The 23,818-nt window shown below is 27.7% G+C and overlaps 1 protein-coding gene across 3 annotated transcripts in view; it reads left to right on the top strand.

The window, feature by feature from the left end:
* LOC107448522 (phospholipid-transporting ATPase ABCA1) overlaps nt 1–23,818 on the top strand; it is a 149,132-nt gene that overhangs the window by 67,499 nt on the left and 57,815 nt on the right. For 2 of the 3 annotated variants that reach the window (XM_071185714.1, XM_071185716.1), the window contains exons 1-15: nt 2,053–2,537; nt 4,604–4,689; nt 5,339–5,409; nt 6,470–6,563; nt 7,569–7,710; nt 8,319–8,467; nt 11,251–11,387; nt 13,271–13,462; nt 14,846–14,938; nt 16,985–17,252; nt 17,348–17,487; nt 17,569–17,691; nt 18,372–18,575; nt 20,552–20,754; nt 21,706–21,882. In XM_071185714.1, coding sequence (XP_071041815.1) covers nt 5,344–5,409; nt 6,470–6,563; nt 7,569–7,710; nt 8,319–8,467; nt 11,251–11,387; nt 13,271–13,462; nt 14,846–14,938; nt 16,985–17,252; nt 17,348–17,487; nt 17,569–17,691; nt 18,372–18,575; nt 20,552–20,754; nt 21,706–21,882 — 1,988 coding nt within the window. In that variant the 5' untranslated portion in view covers nt 2,053–2,537; nt 4,604–4,689; nt 5,339–5,343. Of the gene's footprint in view, nt 1–2,052; nt 2,538–4,603; nt 4,690–5,338; nt 5,410–6,469; nt 6,564–7,568; nt 7,711–8,318; nt 8,468–11,250; nt 11,388–13,270; nt 13,463–14,845; nt 14,939–16,984; nt 17,253–17,347; nt 17,488–17,568; nt 17,692–18,371; nt 18,576–20,551; nt 20,755–21,705; nt 21,883–23,818 lie in introns of those variants that run through there. The other variant, XM_071185715.1, reaches the window with a different exon arrangement.

The raw sequence follows: 23,818 nt of genomic DNA on the forward strand, positions 1-23,818 counted from the left end.
TATATATATATATATTGAAATCTTTTTATTATTATTAATTTTTAATTTTTTTTTTTGAATAAATAAATTTTGCTTTAATAAGTTAACAAAATTTATAAGCAAAAATCCACCATTAAAATAAACTTTCTTCTTTCGCTGTGTATGTTCGTTTTATCACATTGTTTTTGCTAATAGTTATACAGCAATAATTTATAAATTGTGAAAAATTTGGAAGCATAATTTAATATTTTCCACTAACCTTTCGAACTTTAACAACGATACTGAAGAATGAAGTATATGTTTTAATACATTTCAAATACTTGGTAATCAGAAATAAGGTTATGGAATAATTATTACTTCATTTTTTAATTTAATTTTATTTAAACTTATTCTTAGTGTAAATCAGTGGTCCACTTAAGTGGTCGATCAGACATAATCGATCCGATTTATCAGAATTCTTATGAAATTAACAAAAATCTTTAAAAATATGGTTAAACCGATTAGCAGCCAGTTTTAAAAAGTAATTTATAAAATACTTTTTCCTTAAAAGTAATATTTCATTGAAAAAAAAGTAAACTATAAATGTGTAGTAGTAACGATGGTTTTTATACTAATTCAGTAAACGTTGGTGCTCCGTTCTTTGTGCAGTTAAAGTTTTAGAATCTAATTGTATGTTGGGAGTTTTTGAATCTACTTGTATCGTCTGGCATGTATGATTTCTACAGTAAATTAGTTTGTTGTGATAAACGCATTTATAAAATTTAAATCAAGTACAGTCGAATCCCTATTTAACGAATTCATTGGGGCCGAAAATATTATTCGCTAAATCGGGGATAATTCGCAGTATCGGGGCAAAATAAAATTTTAAAAAAAAACTGACTAACCTTATAGAATATTCGAACATCTCTATTAAGCAAATGCAAAAAATGAAAAGATATCTTACACTTTTTATTCAGGAAATTAAAATACAGCGAATGATTACGCACTGATTAATTTGAAATTTTAAACCATTTCGAGAGTAAGATTTGCTTATTTCCTTGATTTTTTACTTAGGGCTTATTTTTTACGACCTCATAAAAAGAAAAAAATGCTCCTTCATTTACATCTTATTGCATTAGGTAAGTTTTCACTGTTTCAAAACCGTGCAACGCATCAAAAAAAAGTAACAGTTTTCACTGTTTCAAAACCGTGCAACGCATCTAAGAAAGTAACAGTTTTCACTGGAGATGCAATATCATCGACTTCTGTGTCAGAGTCGCTCTTCATTGTTTCCTATTAATCTATTTCGTTAACTTCATAAAATTCGTTAAATCGCGAAATTCGGTAAATAGGGGTTCGTTAAACTGGGGTTTGACTATACCAATGCTTCCGTAATCTGAATCTTGAATGTTATTGTTCGAAATCTGAGGACTGTAATTGTATTTAATAGTATTAAATTTCATTAAATAATAATGGGGAAATTCCACCATTTACGACTATCATAATTTCAGATTTTAAAAGCATATAATTCAGTTATTAAAAAAAATTGTGCATTTCTAATAATTTTTGTGAAAATAAGTCTTGGTATCTTTTACACTTATTTCAACTTTTAGAAAATTTAGGGAAAAAAAATTCAAACCCGTTTGTTACGAACTTAATATGTTGTGTTACGTCTTTAAAACTTAGTTTTGCTATATTTTTTTAAAAACTAAGTGTTAGCTTTAAAAATCTGCCAATATTGCATTCCTAAATGGTAGAATTGCTCATTGATCAATTTTTTGAACAAAATTCTAGGTAAAAAATAATAGAATTCCTTTGTAGTAATGACGGCGATTAGTGATCGCTCCAAATTAAAAATATTTTAGTGAAAATGGGGATTCAATCGTATTTTTCTCTTCTAAAATAGAATTTGATGCAGTTATTCCTTTATCGTCTATTTAAAATACACACAGGATTTGTAAACTAGCAATGCTGCAATTTTATATAATGGGAAAAACAAGAGAATAATACAAAAGAAAAAAAATCTGGACTCTGAGAATTCATTGGCGATTGCTTCATCTAAGCCAAGTTCGCCAACTCAAAAACACGATAACCATACGAGGTAGATGGTTGAAAACTCAACGTTATGGTCAGTGCCTCGATGTTGTTAATCAGGGATCCGCAGGAAGCAGGGGAACCCACGTAGTTCGATATATTAAATTTCTTCCTCCTAAATCCCGATACATTTTTCCATCCTCCCTTTTCTCTTGAGCTTCTTTTCTAAGATGATTGGGTAATTCCATTTTAAGATGTTCTCCTCGACTTAGTTCGTTCTAAGCGATCGCTTGCGGATGTTTTCTTCGCAAATAGAAAGTGTTTACTGATCAGCTGTTTTTGGATTAGAAAGTCTAAATTTGCTGAATATGTAGGTCAAGTTCAGTGTGTGTATGATTCGCGCCGACCTTGATTATTAATGCACCGATGCAGGGGTACATTTTTTTCTCTTATTTTGTTTAACAATAGAAAAAAGGATGATCATTGTAATGCGCACGTATTGTTGTCAATCATATCACCACTTGTTCAAAGAATGGAATGCAAAGGTAAAGTGTTACAATTAAGGTGTTATTTTTTGTGTGTTTTGGACTGAAATTTCCGAAATTTATTTATTATTGTTGTGAGTTTTGATTGAATAATTTTAATATCTGTTGCTATTTTTCTTTTCTGAAAGAGTTTTGGTGTGAATCAATTCATTTCATTTTAAAGTATCAATAAAATATTAGTGTTTACTTTTTTTAAATTTCTTATGATGTTCGTGAATAATTTGTTTTTATTTAGAAACTTGAAAAAATTACATAAGAGAATTGATGTAAACAAAATATTTATTAAAATTTTTTTTTTATATTAAACACTAATATTTTATATCAATAATATGTTATATTATATTATATTATTGAACGTTGTTAATCTCTTATTATTTTCTTAGAAGAATTTGTTTTAATTTAGAAACCTGAAAAAATTATATAAAAAAAAACGATGTTGACAAAATATTTATTGCTTTTTTCCCAGCATAATTGTTATGTTGTAAAAAAATTTTTTTCAAAGCATTATTTGTGTTAACTTTCTTAATTTCTTATTGCTTTTTGTTAACAGTTTCTGTTGTTTTAAAACTCTTAAAACAATAGAAAAATAGCAAATTCATGTAAACAAAGTATTTGATACTATTTTTCTTTCCTCAGAAATGTTATGTGTGAATCAATTTATTTCATTTTAAATCATTAACAAAACATTTATGTTGATGTTTTTTAATGTATTATTATATTCTATCAAATTGTTTTGATTTAGAAATTTTTTTTTTTTGTACTTTCATCACTACTGATGTAAGTAAAGTATTTAAAATAGCATATTTTTTTTCTCAGTAAAGTGTTATGCCTTGTTATGAATTCCTTTTCAAATCATTAATGAAATACTTCTGTTTGCATTCTGAAATGTTTTATTATATTCTGCAAACAATTCGTATTTGTTCTAATTAATAAACAATTGAAGATTTTTATTAAAATAATTGATGTTAACAGAATTTCGTATGTAAACAAAGGTAATTTAAAATTTTTATTGTTTTTATTTGTGTTGGTTTAATTTTATTGGCATGAAATCACGGAAAAATGCTTCTTAAACATTTACGTCTACAGTATTAGCCCACCTATTAAAATCAAGTTCAATATTGAAAACATTTGATTTTTAAAAGAGGCTGAATTTAAAAACCGGAATTATTTACACTAAGAAAAAAGTGTTATAAGTTGAACTTTACTAATACACTAATGACTAAACTGATTTTTTTATTTACTATGTTTTTACTAAATCTACATGTCATGTTTTAATTCAACATGAGTTATATTTTTCAATTTCCAAAAAGGTTTCAAAAGATTAGCATATTTGTTTGCTTATCAAAATTTAAAAATAAATATTCAACATTGTTTGAAAGATGATAAAAGTTTTTGAATAATGATAGGCATTCTTTAACTCTTCTTATTTAAAATAACTTTTCTTTTCGTAACACAATTTCCCTTTGGATTCTTTTACATTCCCTGTCACATAATTTTTTAGCTATCACCATTCCAATTACCAAAGATGTGTAATCCACTATTGTATAGTTTGTCTATGGTATGAACTCCCCCAACCAGAAAGTCTGAGGCCGTCTGCTACTATGGTAACAATAATAGCTCATTTCAGGAAGGGTAGCTTCTCTTCACTCTAGAGCTAACACAATAGACCGAACAAAAAGAGTCCCTTTCTCTCACTGACCAAAACCTGTCCTAAACAGTGACCCCTCACCCCACTTGAAATACAACTTCACAACGTTACCATAGTCACCGCCACGAGTCCAACAAATGGCTAGGGGACTTTTTACTTTAGACAAACTATAACTTAAGTTCATTTTGTTGGCATGGTTTAGGTAAATATTATCTATTTATAACTATTGTGTGGTTTTGAAAATTTTGATGTATATTTCTGCAGTATATTTTAAAATCAAGGGTGTTATTAAAGAAAATTATGATTACAACTAGTTTATTAACATAATTTTCTTATTCTTTTTCTGTATCCTGCCTATGAAATATTTTTTATTACAAAAAATGTCATTATATTAAATTTTTTTATTTATTAATTTCAGGTTTTGAATCATTTAGAATTCCAGCTTTTTTAAATGTGTATTATGGATTACCGGTATTGTTTTATTAGCAGATAAATATATTTCAGGTGAGAACTATTTTTATTTGCTTGTGTAATTTCTTTTATTGTTTTTCTTGAACTAGTTTTCATTTTTATAATTAGTAATTTCTTAGTAGTAATTTTTTAATCTCGGTAGTTATATAACAGAGATTTGGTTGTAAAAAAATAACATACACACATAAATGTATATATATTATATAAATAAGTTTAAAAAATTCAATTTAGAAGAAAATATTTATTTAAGTTCATGATTTTTATCATTCTTACTTAATTTCAGTTCTCTAGTTATTATTGTGAAGGGTGTTATTATATTGATATTTAGTTTTTTCAGTAAAAATCACTGTGTGATATTTACTTTTTTACCATTTCAGAAATAATAAATTTAATTAACTTCTAATGTGATTCTGCTAATGTGATTATGTTTGCATGTGATTATACTAACAGCTAATGTGATTATGTTTTCATTGAACTGTAAAGTGTCTTTTTATTTTTTCAGGTTTTAAATATCTTATTTTTAATAAATCCTATTTTTCCAATATTTTTAAATGTCCTATTTTTATAATATTTCTAAATATTCTATATTTTTAAATGTCCTTATTTTTATAATATTTCTAAATATTCTATATTTTTAGAATATCCTATTTTTTGTAGTATAATGTAATTTTAACTTTTGTAGTTATAATGGGGTTTTGGAACCAATTGTACCTTCTATTATGGAAGAATTTTACGCTTCACAAGAGACAAAAGGTAATTATATATTTTTTGCGTTATGTATTTGTTACAGTTTAAGTGCTTAAATCAATTAATCTACCGAATATCTAGCTAATGTGAATTAAATGAGGACGATTCCAATTCTTTCAATTTATTTTTCATTGGCATTTTATTTTAAATAATTTCGAAAAGGCAACCAAAATATTAGGTAAATATTTTTATTATTAATTGGATCTAAATATAATTACAAGTTTCTAAAAAGTTCTTGGAACCCTTTTCACTTTTCCATGTAACACTGGTACGGGAACCGCTGACCTGAACTAACATCAAATGCTGGGTGGAAACTTGGTTGGAAAAAAAAGTTAAGCTACTAATAAACAATTCCTTTTTAAAAATATTTGTCCATATGACGTGGTGCATAGCGTTTTTAAAAAGTGCTTAAAGGTGCTTATTTTCAATTTACGTTTTTAAAAGCCCTTAAAGGTGCTTTTATCATTAGGTGTTTTTAAAAAGTGCTTAATTTTCCCTTCTCCAAAATCAGATTTTTTTTCTTTGCCGTGTAAATTTTCGACACGTATTGTGCAAAAGTGTGCTTTTCCTATTTTTCTATTCAACGTTTTCACAAATCATTAAACCACAATCTATTTCAACGTACCGTCGGTCCATAACGTAACAAAATTGCAAATCATTCTGCAAGTTTGATTAAATACTTGCGAGTCCACATGTGCATATAGCGACCTGGGTTCGGTGAGATTATTGCACTCTCATGTGCAACGCTGCTGCATTTTACAAGATATTCTCAATTTTAAGTTTCATTTTCCACCCTCTGCAATCGTACCAAAAGATCTCTCGATCATTTTTTAATGGCTAATATGATCGAGAAAAGAGTTCTTTGTCAAAAACTAGTTATTTTAGCATGATTCTGTAAAGTCTTTGAAAAATATTTCGCATTTTGTTAATGTATATTGTGCTTAAAAATATTTTTGAGTGCTTAGAAAGTACTTAAAAGGTGCTTATATTTTTTTTTTTGTAGATTTTGGCTACGGACCCTGTATAAAGATGTAAATGATTATAATAAATATTATTTATATTTTAGGTACGGTTAGTGGTGGAAATAGTCTGGCCATTATCTTTATTTCTTATTCTTATGTGGGTTAGAAGCAAAGGCTTAAAGTATGCAGCCCATCAATGTAAGTGCATTTATTTATCATTGCATGTGTAATTACTTATCTTTTTAATAATGTAAGTTTAGTGACGTAATGTTTAGGGCATTGAATTTTATATTTTAGTAAACTTTTGTTTTATATTCATATTTCTTTTTTTTAGGGGGATATTTGTTGGATTATTTCTTTATATAAACTTTTTCTAATATTTTTGTTTTTCTTATTGTTACTCTGTTTGTGTGTATGTTACTGGGAATGACCGAAATAGGTAGTTGTTGACATCACTGGTGAATGTTGGCAATCTCGTTGTTTTTTATTTCTCTGCATTTTTATTTCATTTTTTTAAATGATAAATTATGTACTTAAGTACCAAACTATAGAAAAAATTGCATGATTGTTATTAAAATCTGAACTATTTAATGTTAACTAAGATTAATAGCATCTTCTTCTTTTAGGCTGAATGATACCATGTATGAGGTCAACTTTTTTATGATAGTTAAATTGAATTTCTTTCCATTAATCATGTAATGGTGCTACTAGGAAAGATAATAATTAACAATAGAAAATTTCAAAATAATTATAATCTAATATTTTAAAATTTTCTGAAGATTATCTTATGTTTGGTAATATATCTTAATTTTTTGTACCTTCTTGTATTTCTTTTTTCTTTCTTTTTTTTTTTTAATCAAGTTGATAAAAAAGTATGGTTTTTGGCATTAATTATCAAGATTTTACAAATGCCAAGTTTTAAATCCACGTTCATATATTAGTTTTATTAGTTGTATCAATGTAGAGAATATTGATTAAACATTTGAATTTTTCTTGGGGGGGGGGGGGNGTAAAAATGGTCCTTTTTTAAAAAAAAAACAATTTTTGTCTTGAAGGCTTTTTTTTTTTTTTTTTTTAAGTTTTAAGCTGCTAGACACCCTAATTACGTTAACATTTTAATTAAATACACAAGATTTTTTATTTATTTTTTAATGCCATTGACTGAATTCTAGGCCATGGTTATAATCAAAATTATATTTTCAGGTTATTTTGATGAAAAAGCTATGCCTTCAGCTGGTATTTTACCCTTTCTACAAAATTCTATATGTACGTTTAATAATACCTGTTACCCTACTATGCACACAGAAGATGCAAGAGATACACTACTTCAATTAAATTCCTCATCGTAAGTTAACCTGTTATTTTCTTTTAAAAACAAATTATTGGAGGTATTAAAAATGTTAGATTATATAAAAAAAATTTTTTTTAATGGAATTGGTCAAATAATCAGTATGTATTGTAATAAATGTTATTAACTCATAATGTTATTATACTCATAATGTTATTATACTCATTAACATCTTTATGCTACATTAAAATTCAGAATGTTCTAGTTCAAATGCTCAGAGAGTTAAATTTTTTATTTTGTGATGAGCTGACATTAAAAATGTTTCAGTAATTTTAAAATCAATTCCTCTGTTATTAAAAAAATAAGGAGTGAGTAATTTCATTTTAATGTTTGATTAGTTAAAGAATTTGTTGAAAAGTTTCTATAGAAAAAAAATTTGTATGTAAACATGCATAATATTTCTTAATAATTTCTCATGATTTCTCATGTCAATTTTTTATTCGAAATTATTTTGAACCTTAGTATAAATTGTAAGTTAAGTAATATTTTGAATTTTTTCCTGAAGAGCTTAAAATGCTGTGTTTAAATTATCAGCATTATTTTATTGAGAAGTGTTTAATAGTATTGATATATTTACATTCTAAATTATGTTGCTTGTATTTCAGAATTCTGAGTTTTGCAGAAGAATTAGAAGAAACTCTTAGTAATCATTTAACAAGTGATGTCAAAAGATCTTTAGATCGCAGTTTAGATGATTTTAAAACCATTAATTTTTTTATTAAGAAATTAACAGATCCTCAAGTTCCTATTTTTGGTAAGTATTATTCTTACTGTAAATTATATTTAATTGAGGAACTTAGTGTGTGGAATTTTAAGTGGCATATTTGAAGAACTATTAAGATTTCTGGAAGAAAAAATCTTATCTTGTTTAATTATACAACATTAATTTAATTTGCTAAGTGACTATATTTGAATATTTAATAGCGGAAGAAAGTTTTAAGTGTTTATCAAACAGTTGGCAGGGTATTTTTGAAAGTTCATCTTTTGGCATCAATTTAAAGTGCCAAAAGTATGTATGCTGTTATAGGTAAAATTTAAATGAGTTCAAGGTATCTGCACGCCTGGGAAGTCATGAGAAATCATGGAAAGTCATAAATTTTGGTATTGAACAAAATTTGTCATGAAATGTCATGATTTTAACTATTTTTTTAAAAAAAAATCCTGAAAAGTCATAGATTTACCAACCCTTCAACTTCATGGTGTTCCAAATATCTGAATTTGTAACAAGATCCCTACTCACAGTCATATTTGATAAAAATATAAATTTTTTTTATAATGTTCTTTAAAAATTGTGGTGTACTTTCAAAAAATGAAAGAGAAGCATAATTTCTAGAGCGAATTATCTTTTAAAAGCAAGCCAGTCATTGGCAGGTTTTTTTTATCCTTAAATAAGAACAGAAAAATCAGGAGTATTTCTTTCCTTTCCGATAAACAAGAATAGTATCTTTAGTATATAATCCTGCTGAGAAAAAAAGAAAAAATTATTTGCTTTTGTATTGTTTCAGCTATTTTATTGCTTTAACTCTTTCAATACTCTGTTTTTAAAATCTATAAATATGAAGATGCAGAGTATAACAGTTTTGGTTATACCTATCATTTCAGTTAATGTTATTATAAGGCTTTTTTTTTAATTTATTGTTGTGTTTTTGTCGGAGAAAACAGCAACTTCGTTAAGTCATGAAAAGTCGTTAATTTGAAAATACCCTGTACCAGATATTCTGTGAGTATTATTAATTTGCAGATTTTGTCGATTGGAGACAAAACATAATCTTTAATGTATATTTTTAATGTTTAAACTTTAACTCTCTTGTAACATAGTTTTTTTTTATCAAAATAAATTTAAAATTTGCATATCATAGCATTACAAAATATAACACAAAAGCTTGTATTGCTACTATATTAGCATATTAAATGTTAATATTATTTGAAGGATCATTATTGTATTATATAACTCTGGAATATACATCATTATACTGCCAGGACAATGTAATGATAAGTTACACTTTCTCAAAGGGGAATTTTTGTTTTACTTCAAGGTTTCCTTAGTATTATATCCAAATAGGTAATTTTTAAGTTCCTGAAATTTCCGGTAGATCCCAGCACAATCGACACAAACATCTTATTGAGTTCTTAGAAACTATGTTTATTTTTGTTGTCGAAAATGCTCTTTTGAATATTTTGAAAATCTTGTATTGCTTCAACATAACTGCTTGAAACATAAAATATTGTTTAAAAAAAGTTACAAAAAGGTTTAAACCCCTAAAAAATATTAGATCATTATCAACTATAGTCAGTTCTGTGCTGAGTTCTTTGGATGCATTTTACATACTTCTTGTATAGATGCCCCTTAAAAGATTAGTAATATCTGTTGCAAAGAAACAAAAACAAAAACCAGTTTAAATTCAGTAATAAATAATTGTGAAGTCTTAGTGTTCTTACTTGTTAAACCCACTGAGGGTTCTGCACGTGAAAAGTTATATTTTACCCTGCAGTCTTCTCCTCATTGTAAAACCAGTTTTTCCATTTTAATATATAGGGGAATAATGTATAGGCAATTTTGCTTATTTGCTAAATCGTCATTTGGTTAAGGGATGCCCCCTTTTTTATATGGCTTTCACAGTTGTCTTCTTTGAACATCCCTACTGGGTTCAAATGTATTTCTATCTTTTTTGGAATTATTTTCCGAAATAAAAATTAAGTTAATGCTTTTGTTGTGGATGGTTTAGTTTTACCCGCTAGTTGTTTTGACATTCTCATTTGTATTGCTTCGAAACATTCACACTTTTTTTATGCACAATACAGTTAATATAGTAATAATATATTTCATGCTAATCAGAAAATCGTGGTAAGAACGATCAGTTTTTTCTCTTATCTAATTCTAGAGACCGTTGAATCAGAGTGGTTGTGAAACAACTATTATAGATTGGCAGAATTTTCCTAAAAACAAAACTATTTAAGACATCTATAAGCATAATTAGCCAACAAATAGATCTGATTTTATTTTACTTTATAACCGTCGTTGAACAGCCGATCCAATTTAGGGTTTATGACTACCAATGTTCAACTCCATATCCTTGTAATTTTGAACCCAATCCAGAGAGCAAGATAATTCCTGGATCAAGTATTGGGAGAAATTTGGTCTTGTGGAGGACTTTTTGATGGTCCCATGATCTGCCACTGAGAATATTTCCCGTCAGTATACTGTGTCCGGTATGGGGCGGGTGCAGAATTCGTATCAACTGGCCATCGCTGGGATTCGAACACTGGTTCACCTTATTGGAAAGTGAACGCTCTATCCTCTGAGCCACCACCGCTCTGTACCGGACTATTTGAGGGTAGAAAATAAAGTAAAAGTTTTTCCTGTACACAATCATTTGGGGAGAATAAAAAAAATTAGAGGTTTGTACATGCAGAATGGCCTGTTGGTTAAATGTTATAATCCTGTCTTACTGAAATTGTATGATAGTTTGATATTTGTTATTTCCTTTTGCAGAGTTGTAGTAGCGAATTTTAATAAAATTTTTTACTCTTTTTTAGGTAATTTACAATTAAGTAGTTTAATAAAAGACAAATCTTCTTTTAAAAAAAGTATGAGGCATAAAAATATAAGGATATCAAAGCAAGCCACTGACATTTTGTTATCTTCAAATATTAGTTTTTCTGGTGTACAAAAGGTAAGTCCTTTTTAGAGAAATCTTTTTTACTTCTAATATTTTTTAACGAAAAATTCCACAAAATTTAATTGACTTTTTAGAAATTTTGTAAATTTTTTTGGTAATATTTTAAGGTATTTATTTAAGTTTATTTATGAGTTTTTTTGTAATTTTTTTATCAAATCAGGCAAAGTTTTTTTCTTAATATATTTGATTTAAATTAATCTAAATTTTTTAAATTTATATATTTTTTCATATTAATTATTGAAAAATTTGCAAATTTAAGACCATACATAGTTGGCATGCTCTTAAATTATATATTAAATTACTAAATTTTGGCACATACAAATTATACTAAATGTTCTTAAACTTGCATCGAATAATTTCTGAATTACTTTATCTTGTTACATTATTAAAAAGGTTTTTGTAGGTATGTAAAAATTTTTTTTGAACAATCAAAGAGTGCTACTGCAATTTTACATGATTTTTCTTATTCAAACAACATACATATTTTCAAACTATTCTTGATATTAAAAAAAAGAAGAAAATGTATTATTTTTTTCTTACTAGTTTAAGAACTGTTATAGGCTTTTCACTTTTGTTTGCAAAAATCGTTAACCCTGTTGGGATTTATATTTTGTTTAATATACAAGTGTAATTTATTTAGGAATTGAAGTAAATTACGATTTATGAATGTTAATAGCCGAGAATTTTCTATGAATTTTAACAATTACAGAATGCTTTTATAAACTATGAAAAAGTCTGTTTTTTTCCTTCTTTATTTAAATTTTTTTTTCTATTCATAGTTTTTTTTTGTTGTATTTGTTAAAATCTAACCGAATTTTATTGTTAATACAGCACAAAAGCAAAAAAGGGATATGTTGCGTAAAAAGTTAAATATTAGCAGTTATGCTGATTCAAAGTGTTCTGTCGTTCTGTGTTATATATTAGTTAATATTTGCAGCTGATCACATAGGTTCTAAATTGTTATTTTTTGTAAATTAATTTAAAATTAGTGAAATATTTAGTTTTAATAATTTCCAGTTAATTAATCTAGAAATAATTTAAATTAATTTAAAGAAATTTTAAAACTAAATTTTTGAATTACCATTTGCATGAGAAAGTTTTTTTGTGTGTGGATATTTTATGATGCTTTTGTTCTTACTATTAATTTCATTTCTGAAACTGTTTGGAAATTTTAAAAAAAAATACAGTTAAGGAAATGAGAGATTTTTCTAAATTCGCCTGATAGTTGAACCTGCTTATATATATTTTTACTCTTTGTCACAAATTATTCAGAGAGTATTTACATTTTGGATCACAGATAATTATTTAAGCAGAGAAAAATCTAATATCTTTTAACTGAATATTGAGAAATGCAGGACTAAAAACTGTCAAACTTTAAACTGCTAAACTAAACAGAGAGGAGTTGAAACATGATACTGAGAATGATTAAGTTCCATCAAGCTATCATTCTTCTATTAAGTTCCATCAAGCTATCATTTTTCTATTAAGTTCCATCTAGCTTGGTATTAATATTTTTCATCCCAACCTTTGTCGCTAGTAATTTGTTTGATTTTTTATGTTTTCGTTTCTTTTTTACTTAGTAATTAATTTGCAACCCCTAATGTTTAAAAATTTTGTATTGATATCTTTAAAGTATTTTAAAAAGGTATAAACGTAGTGATTATATAGAACATGATATATAACAGCCTAAGCTATAATTATGTTATAATAATTTAGATTTAACACTCTTGTTTAGAATTGTATTTATTATTTTTTTAATTCTGTTTAGATCTTTAAAATTATTACTTTTGTTTATCAGCATTCAGTTTGTTTACCTTTTTGGGTTAACGTTCTATTTGATACCTTTTTAAATCGTTCTTCTTATGTGTTTTCTTTAGATATTTGATCGTGGTCGTCAAAGCTTAGGTGAACACCTTTGCCTGTCCGATGGCCTAGAGGACATCCTAGATGCCCCCTATTCTCAGGAGAGTGCTCTAGTAGAAGAACTGTGTTACCTTAACACCAAAAAAGTTGAAAGGTTATCTCTTGAACTGGCCAGGCATGTAGATTACAAAGAATTTTTAAGCCAGGTAAAATTTCTAACTTCTATTGAGTTACTAGTTTATCCTTTTAACTGTTAAGCTATCTGGGGCAATTTGTCCAAATATTTTCTGAGAACTATTGCTCCATTGAATCGTACGCATAGAAACTAATACAGCGTTATTTGGAAAAGTAACCAGGCTCTATTTTAAACTAACTACATACCCCTGTTGCAGAATTTCTTAGAGCTTTCTGCGACAATTCTCTCTAGTACTAATATCTTTCTAAAAGACATTTTTAATAATAGCAAATATATATGTTATTAATTTAAAGTAACAGAAGTGCTTTCTGTTGACAAAAAAAGGCCTTCGTGTATAGAACAGAACAATATATAATTTTTTTAATTATAAATGTAAGAATTTTTTTTAAAAAACTCTAAATATAAAATAATACATATTCTAATATTATTAGCGATATTCTCCTGTTCTAAAAATATTTATATAGTTAACCTTTTTTTCAATTTTTGTTACTTGGAAACTTTTGTTACTTTTTATGATATTTATCAGAAAATTTAGCAAAAGTCAGTCATTGCGAAATTTTTTACATAGAAAACAAATATTTCGAAAAATTCTGCAGATAAGAAAACCAACCATCTCTGCTTCCCAAATAAAAAATCTTTCTGCAAGAACTCTGAAATATTCTGTGACAATGTCGCCGTGTCACCACGATTCTGCCTCTAGGCTACAGACAAACGGCTAAAGAATAAAGGCTATTATAAATTATCTATAGATTTGTGCAGATTTTCTAAGTAAGTATATTTCCATCAAAAGTAATACACTTCCAATTCCCAAGTCAATATATTTCCAAGTAAATGCATTCCCAAGTAAATACATTTCCATAAATTTCCAAGTAAATTTGTTTAAAAAGCAATAGTGAATCTGACAGTAAATACAAAGTAATATGTCAACAAATATAAATCAAATAATGCCTTGAAAAATATTTTTATTTTATTGTTGGTAATCACTATACATCATAATGTTTTGTTCGAACTCAAATAAACTATTTAAAGTATTACTTCGAAAGATTTAAATTTTTACTCTCGGGGTTCAAAATATCTTTAAACACATCACAAACTATCTTTACCATTGTATCTTTATTTTAATGATTTAAATCAGTGATTTTATTTTTAAAATCAAGTGATTTTATTCTCATTTTATATAAGTTTATTTCTCTAAAACTTTATGAGTTGTTTACGTGAAAGTAGTTTTTGTTACCAGTCTAATCATTCATATTATTTTTTAGTGGTCTTTTCTTGTCATTTTTTTTTATTTATCAATACTTTTCCTTGAAATTGAGATTCCAATATGTTAATTTTTAAATATTTCTAAACTCCAACATGTTACTAAAAATTAAAATTTTTTTTTAAAAATTAGTTTTCAAGTATTAGTGCCAACAACACTGGAAAAAAACTGCATCTGAACGACTGGAAAAAAGTGATGAGTGCAAGCCAAAACGCTATCAATGATGTAAGTATTCTTTTTCAATTCACCATTTTCTTTCATTTTCAAAAATTTTAAAATAAAAAATATATATTCAAGGCAGTGACTAGTAAAAATAATAGGGAGCGTTTAAAATTTTTACTTAGTAAACAAAGTTTCTTGGTAGTGCTTGTATAGAAAATCAGTGTAAGTTAATTCAAATTTGTAATAATTAACAATAGTAATAACACAACACAAAATGCACAGTAAAAAGCAATAAAGCATTTATTCATACATATTTTGATGATATTTCTTCATGCAAAATATTTAGATGCATTTATAAAAATGAAATAATTATTTTGATCAGTTTCATTTTACACTAATTTCAACATTTTTTTTTCTGTTTGCAATTCATTGATGGTCCCTCAGAAAGCTTCAAACTTCATTGTTATGTATGAAAAATCGCACAATTTTAACACTTCTAAATTTATAAACTGATTCTCATTGTATTCTTTGAGAAATATCAAAAATTAGCGAAGTGTTTCCAATATTTTGTCTCAAATTATAGAAGTCACATGAAGAAAACTCAAATTGATTTATATATATATAAAATTCAAAATTGATCTATATATACCCTGTAGCAGAATTTTTTCGAACTATCTTGGACAAAACTCTCCAGCACTAATATTTTTTTGCAAGACATTTTAATAATAAGAAGTATATATGTTACCAATTTAAAATAGCAAAAGTGCTGATACATATTTTTTTAATTGAATATGCAATAATTTTTTATTCTAATATTATGGGTGATATCCTTGCATCTTATTGCAAACTCACAAATTATTTCCTTCTTTGCATTTTGTAAATAATCATCACAATAAAAAAAAATAATTAAAAATCATGGAATCCATAGTAGTAAAAAATATCGTATTTAAAAACTGTGGAGAATTCGGTAGCAATTGCTGACTAAAATTCGTTAGAATTATTGCTGTAAAAAGTAAATACTCAAATGCATGATTCGAATTTTTCATATTGTTTGAAATATATAGGGATATTTAAAATCCACCTGAAAAACGGTATCAATAACTGCCGTACAGACAATCGAAACTTTACGTCAATTTACGATACTATCGGCATAAATTGGGTGTGTCAGAAAGTGATTATTTAAATGCATGGTTCAAATATTACATGTAAATTTCTGTAAAATAGAAAAGTAAAATTTTTTACTTTTCAATAGAAAAATCTTTTTGCAAGAACTCTATGATCTTCTGCAACAGTGTCTGTGATTCTCACGGGGTATATAAATATATATATATATATATATATATATATATGTATCAATTTTAACATCAGTTTTTTTTATTACTAGAAATCAATGAATGGATTTGACTGCATACACTTATAGAATTTGATATAAGCATTTAAATTTCTAACATTTCCTTTTGTGGGAACTCCTATAAGTTTCTTACATTTATGGCATTGTGTCTATTATGCATTACAGTGCGTAAGGTGATTGGAATACCCGGAACTGAATCCTCCTTCATATTTGAAGATTTATCAATAGCTTATGTTATGCTAGATGATAAGCATGCGTAAAGATTTTTTTTTCAGTCAGCAGCTCCATATGTTGACGAACTTTAACTAATTTTTAAATTTGATTAGAATAAAAGTCTGGTCACCTAAACAAATGTGTTAAACCATGCATTTCTTTACCATGTATTGATTTTGGGAAATTTGTTTTGGAAAATCCTGTGCAAGTGCAAAAATTTTTTTGTTTAAGATTTTGAAGCACAATTTTTTATTTTAAATTAAGTTAACAATCTCTTTATATTCAACATAAAAACACTGCAATTACACAAATTATTACATTATCTTAAAACAAAGATGTACAGCTGTCAAATTAATGAAAGTTTTTTAAGTATTGTTTTCAAAATACTGAAGTTTCATTAAAATGCAAATTCTTGCATTATTTTAATTACAGTCACCATTCCATCAGAATTTCTTACAATTAGAAACGCAAAAGCACAAATATATTTGATTAATCTGGTTTTATCTCTAATAAAATTAATATCGCTTTTGTTATTTTATTGTTAGATCACGAGCATGAACAATTTGTATTATATATTGATGAACTTAAACACCACCTGGCAAAGACTTGTAGAAGTTTTTGATTCAGATGACGAGAACAAAACAAGTCAATTAATCCAATTGTTTACCTGTGGTCGAAATATGTCTACGCTCTTTGATCAAGACAGCGGTGGACCAGCTCGTCATTTTGAAGAATTACGTCAGCAGATGAAGAACGACAGAGAAATTTCTGCAAAGAATGATGATTTTAAATATGTATACGACAACACTACAAGTAAGCATTTCATAGTTTGTTAGTATAATAATAATAATGTACTATATTAATTTTAAGTTATTAATATTTTGTAATGATTGCAATTTTATTTTCAGCTGCCAAATGCAACAGCCTGTTTCGAACTTTAGAACAAAATAGACTAACTCGTATGTTATGGAGTCAAATGAAACCATTTGTGAGAGGAAAAATTATTTATTCACCCAACAGCAGAGCTGCTTACAAAATTATAGCCAGAGTAAGTTGTTTTCCTCATTAATTGTACGAATATGTAATTCGTAATTAGAATTTAAGAAATTTTAAACTTTTTACTTTGCAGGTGAATGAAACTTTTTCTCCCCTTGTAAATGCCGTTGAGTTGAGCAACCAGTGGCTTGATACCTGGTCTGTTAAAATATCCGAAGTTCTGAACAAAAGCCATGATCAATTAGCTATTATTGAAGTAATTATGTATTTCACTTTAAGTATTTATGTATTAACAAAATTAGCCTAAACTAAAATGCATTTCTTAAAAATATGAGTCCCGAAGTCAACTGGTAGTAAAGCCACGGTTCCCAGTAAAACACTGAAATCAAGCATCCCTGACTGAGGTCAGTAAGTGGGTGGGTGAATACTTTGATCAGAACTGTTTTACCGTAAAGTGCTCGACTTCACGTGTCGATCGTCAAACTACCAAAGCAGGGGAGCCATCCCCTCTGCACAGGATCAAATTTGCAATGGCAGGTCTTCGAATCATCCTCAGCGATGTTTTCCAGACTGTCGCAAATAGCCCATTGTGCAACTCTAGTTCGACAGGATTAAAGTACCTACCTTAATATGAAGCAAAATACTTTTTTTTACTACCAGCTACAAAATTATTGCAGTTTTTAAATGATTTACAATTTGTTGAAACAAAGCTTGCAAAAAAATTATAGGCATAGAGTTTTTTTCCCAATTATGTTACCTATTAAGTAAGTTTAACTGTGTCAGCAATCAGTATCAATCTCTACTGAATATTTAACATATTATTAAACTGTATTAACAATCAGTATCAATCTCTACTTAAAATTAAACAATCATTCACGATTTAATTTAATCTCTAGTGCATGTTCATAACAATTTTCAAATCCACTTTATTTCTAGGAATTATTGCAGCCCGGTAACTTGCCATTTCAAGATTTGTTGGAGGAGCTGTTGTCTAATGTGACTGTTACTGGAAAAACAAATGAGACCTTGTTGACTGTGATAGAAACCATGAATGAAATAGCCAAAGAAATTCTCTCAAATTCAACTGCATGGTTAAATAAAGTAAACAGTGTGATTGAGGAAGTCAGAGATTACTTAGAGGTGGGTCGAAATTGTTTTCATAAATGAATTTTAAGTTTTAAAGTAAAAGCAAGAAAAAATATTAACCATAAATATTACTAAAAATAAGTTTACTAAAATAAAGTTTAACCTGCTCCAACAATTTCAATATGAGAAGTCTACTGAAATATAGTGTTGTAAATATTTTTTACAATACCTATTACGTTTTATTAATTTGTTTTACTTTCACCCACTGGCGGTTTAGCAAATGGGTGAAATTGGGAAAATGTTTCTCCCCAAAAAGGTCACTCTTCTATCCAATAACATGGGAAAACCGGTTTTGCTGAGCGAAGAAGACTGCAGATTAAAATACGACTTTTTACTTGCAGAACTTTCAGTGGGTTAAATAAGAATCATTCTCATAAAAGCAAACACAATAAAACAATGTGCAGCAAAAATGTAGATATCTTATTTACAGTACTACATTTCCACTGTTCCTTGTTTCATTAGAATTGAAGTCAAGACTGTATTTCTTACAATATTTTGTTTTTATGTGAATGACTATTATTTAAAGTGAAAATAGATTAACCANTTTTTTTTTTTTTTTTTTTTTTTGCCATTAAAGAGTGATCGGAACTTGTACTGCTATCTTGAACTTTCTTGACAGTAAATGCGTTGCGAATTGATATGATTCTATTTATGGTGACTCAGGGGATAAAGTATGAACCGGGTTCGAATCCAGCAATAGCTGGTCAATTCGAATTCCACATCCGGCTCACACCAACCCCAGTGCTGACATAAAAATCCTCAGTGGTAAACAGATCATGGGTTAGAGTCCCCTTGCTGTCAGACTAACCATGGGAGGTTTTCCTCCCTATGTAATGCAAAATATATGTGTGTCAGTTAATTATAAATCCTGATAAATATGTGTGTGTCAGTTCCAATTTATTAATTAAATATCACTGAAATAAATTAGTTTCTAATTTTATTGTTATTTTCCTGCAATTTTTAGGAAAACAAAAAAAAATGACTGAATGAAAAATAAAATTTACATACTTCTTATTCCCATAACTCAATACATAGAATTGGAGTACTTTAATTGCAATGAATTTATTGTTTACGCTAATCTTTATTTTCTACTTTAGAAGGGGAGAAAAAGGCATAAATTTTAGGGCTTTTATTTATTTTGAAACATGATCAATCTATTTGAATGTACCTTCTAATTGGTCACAATATCTTAAGTCTGTATTAAATATTATCTTGTGATAATATTTAATACAAAATTCTGTACTGTTTTTAGTGTTCCAATTGATCAAAGTGTCAGAAAATGTTACGTTGTGCAAAAATCATGCAATAAACCCTGAAAATGGGATGTTCTTAGAAATAGTGGTAACAAAAAGTTGCTAATCACATTCAAAATCTGTTATTCTGACATTAGTTACAGTTATTTCTTTTCAAACTTTCTCTGCTATGTAGTTTAAATTATTATTATTAAACCAAATTATAAGTTCGTATGAAGAAAAAAAATTAACCATTTTTTTTCTCTTCAAAATGCATTATTTTTTTTTATTTTTAGATTTATACATTTGAGAAAATAGGCTTTTCCAATGAAAAATTGTTGTGTTTAAAAATAATTTAGTCAAAAATTGCTTTGAATATTTTTGAAAACATAATCATATTGAGTATGATATTCTATTAATGTTATTGAAGCTTGTTTTAGTACAGGGCAAATGTTTAGTTTTGTTATCGTTTATTCTCAGGCCCAACCCGAGAGCCGCTTTCTCTAAAATAAAAGCCTGTCTTAATGCTATGGGTGTTCTAGCAATAATGTCTATGTTAGCGGCAAAGGCCAACAGTTGTACAGTGTTATTAAAAATATTCCCCTTGGTGTTAATATTGGAATCTCTTATTACTTTTTCTAATGCTAAATTGAAGTTTGCAAAATAGGAATTAGCATCGCTGTAATATTTAATTTTAAATGATTATCATCCATTTAAAAATAATATTTTTCTTTGCAGTGTTTTGAACTGAATCGTTTTGTTGCACTGAATACAGAGAAGGACATTGTGATGACTGGTTTGGATCTTATTAAAGATAACAAACTTTGGGCTGGTGTTGTGTTCAATGATCTGGAAAATCGAGATCAACTGCCCCATTTCATACAGTATAAGATACGAATGGCAGCCAGTAAAGTGGACAGTACAAAGAGAGTCGAGGACAGGTTTGTCATCTAGTGTTTCATTATATTTTTTATTTTAATATGGTTGCATTTATTTCCGTAAATTCACTTTTTTATGTAGTGAAAATTTAATTTATTATGAAATAGTGATAGATTGAAAAAGTTGTAGTGGTATGCAAAACTAAAAAGTAATGGAATTATGATTCAAAAAATTAAGTTAAATCTCATATGTAATAATAAATCCTTTATTAATGAATATTTTAATATTTCCTGACTTTTGGATTGTATTCAGAAATGTATTAAGAGCTTAGAGCTAAATAAACCACATCTTCAAATAGTTCATTGAAGCATTTTTAGCACAAAACACCATCATTTCCATGTAGCTTATAAGATATTTTTGTGTGCTATTTGGTAGACACTCATTAAATATCTGGAAACGATACTAAGGAACAGCCTGATGTGTAAATAAAAAAATTCACCTTTTGTTTTAAGTATGGCTTATTACTGTAATGCTTCATGCTCTTTACATGCATAAAAATTTAATTTAATAAAAATGTTATGATTTTTTCTTCATAAATTAATTTAATAAATTAAATACTTGTTTTTTGAGGCAGTATATTTATAAACTCAATGTTTTTAGTAAAATTTAAAAAAAATCATATAAATAGCTATTTTGATTTATTGCTCTCAAGAGTGCATTGGTGGTATATAAAGTAGCAGCAGTATTGCATTGTTTATTTTCTGTTTGCATTTTTAATAGGTTTTATAAATTTTCATGCTTGAAAGACTAAATGCAATTAATTGATATTTCAAAATTGAATATCGCTTTAGTCCTGTTATAATTAATATTTTCATACTTTTTGACTATCACTTTTTTTTTATTTGAGCAAAATTGTATTGTATTGTTTTTTTTTCTTTGCTTAGAAACCAGTTTAAAATTTAATTACAAATAATTTTTGCCTGCAGTTTCTGATATAAATTTTTTTGACACAGATTTCATACGCCTGGACCACGGAGAAGACCAGGGATTGACATGAAGTATATCACGTTTGGATTTGCTTATCTGCAAGACATGATTGAGCATGCAATCATCAGGGAACAGACAGGAAGAACGCAAGAAACTGGAATTTACTTGCAGCAATTTCCATATCCATGTTACATATTTGATCAGTAAGGCTCCATTAGAAATGCATTTTCCTGATTTTCTAATTTGTAATTCTGATATTCTATTTATACAGTCGAACCGAACCTCGTTAATACAAAATCGGTGGTACTATCATAATTGTTTGTGTTAACCAGTTTTCATCTTATCTGATACATTATGAAATTAATTTATTACATACTATTAATACATATTATGTACCAAATAAATTATTAACATTTGTAAAATAAGTTTACAAATTTTAATAATTTTATTTAACATGGTGGGTAGTGTTTTTAAAAAGTGATTTTCGCCATGTATTAGACAAAAACGTGGTTTTCACATTATTCTATTCGGTATTTTCAAAATTCATTCAAATGCAATGCACTTCGGCTTATCATCGGTTCGTAGCGTATCAAAGCGCCAACCATTTTACGTGTCAGATGGAATATTTGTGAGTCTGTATGTGCGTCTACTGAGCTGGTTTTGGTGAGATTATTGCACTCTCGTGTGCAACTCTGCTGCCTTATACAAGATTTTCTCAATTTCAGGCTTCATTTTCCATCCTCTGATATTGAACCGAAAAATCTCTTGATCATTTTATAATGGCTTTTATAATCAAGAAAAGAGTTCTTTGTCTGAAGCATGATCATAAGTGTTTCAAAATTATTTTGCATTTTGTTAATGTTTATAGTGCTTGAAAATATTTTTTGAGTGCTTAAAAAGTGCTTATTTTTTGTTGAAAGATTTGGCTATGCACCCTGTTTAACTGTTTTATTTATTTGCCCATCTGTTACTTCTAAAAAAGTTGGATGATAGAAATCACATTTCTCAAAATGAAAAATTTGTACTTTTTTCACATGCTTCTTATCTGTGTTGTGTCTAAATCTGTTACTGGTCAGACTTTTAATACATCTCTGACCCCTAGATGAGTTCTTCTTTTGGCTAGCACAACAGTTAATACAGCAAATGAAGAATTCTATTAGTCATTTAATACCAGCAAATATGAATAATTTGTTAAAGTTATTTCTAACTATGCTCTTGCAAAAAGTTATTTAAATGTGGTTATTCTCACGAATGAATCAATATATGTCATGCAGTTGATGTTTTTTATTATCATTAATGAAAATTACTTTGGCTGTTTCAAAAATCAAAATATGTATAAATGCATTTAAAAACATTTAAAAAAAATTCCTAACTGAAAAATGCAGTAAAAATTAAATAATTTCAAAATAATAAGCAAAACTCTCACAAAAAAAATTATATCTGCCAATAGTTTTGCACCTGCAATCTGCTGAAAAAATAGGGAATTTGCCATTGCACCATTATAAGGGCTGCAATCTTTTTATTTCTGTTAGGCAGTTTAAAACTTTTTATGGATAATGAGAGTAATTAAACCCTCCAATCAGCTTAAAAGTAAATAACAAATTCAAATTCAATACCTCTTTAAAAATAGTTTTGTTTGATAGCTAGATTTTATGTTATCATAGTTGGCCAGGCAGCCCAATGTGTGCCAATGCCTTCCTCTGAAGATTTCTTCATAACAATTTCCGATTTATCTTTCATTTCTAATTCTTTTCGTTAATTGCAAAAAAATCAAACTCCACCGAATCAGCTCATCTCAACTGCGGCCTTCCCTGGTTTCTTTTTTTAGTGGGACTAAGAAAAATATCTTTTTTATTGTATTGTCAGCACTCATTTGAATCACGTGGGCCATCCAATTTGTTCTATTTATTTTATGTGTTTAATAATATCAAGTTGCTTATAAATCTTAGACAGTTCAAAGTTGAATCTCCATCTCCAGTTTTTGTTTTCATTTACACCACCAAGTATACCCCACAAAATCTTTCTCTGAAGCATTGCAATACAATTTTCCTCCAGTTTTGTCATTGTCCAAGCTTAAGAAGCATAAGTCAAGACCAGCCTGACAAGAGTTTTGTAAATGTCTGGAAAGAAACCTAGCTT

The sequence above is a fragment of the Parasteatoda tepidariorum genome, chromosome 9 (genome assembly GCF_043381705.1).
Source record: "Parasteatoda tepidariorum isolate YZ-2023 chromosome 9, CAS_Ptep_4.0, whole genome shotgun sequence".
NCBI classification, from domain to species: Eukaryota; Metazoa; Arthropoda; class Arachnida; order Araneae; family Theridiidae; genus Parasteatoda; species Parasteatoda tepidariorum.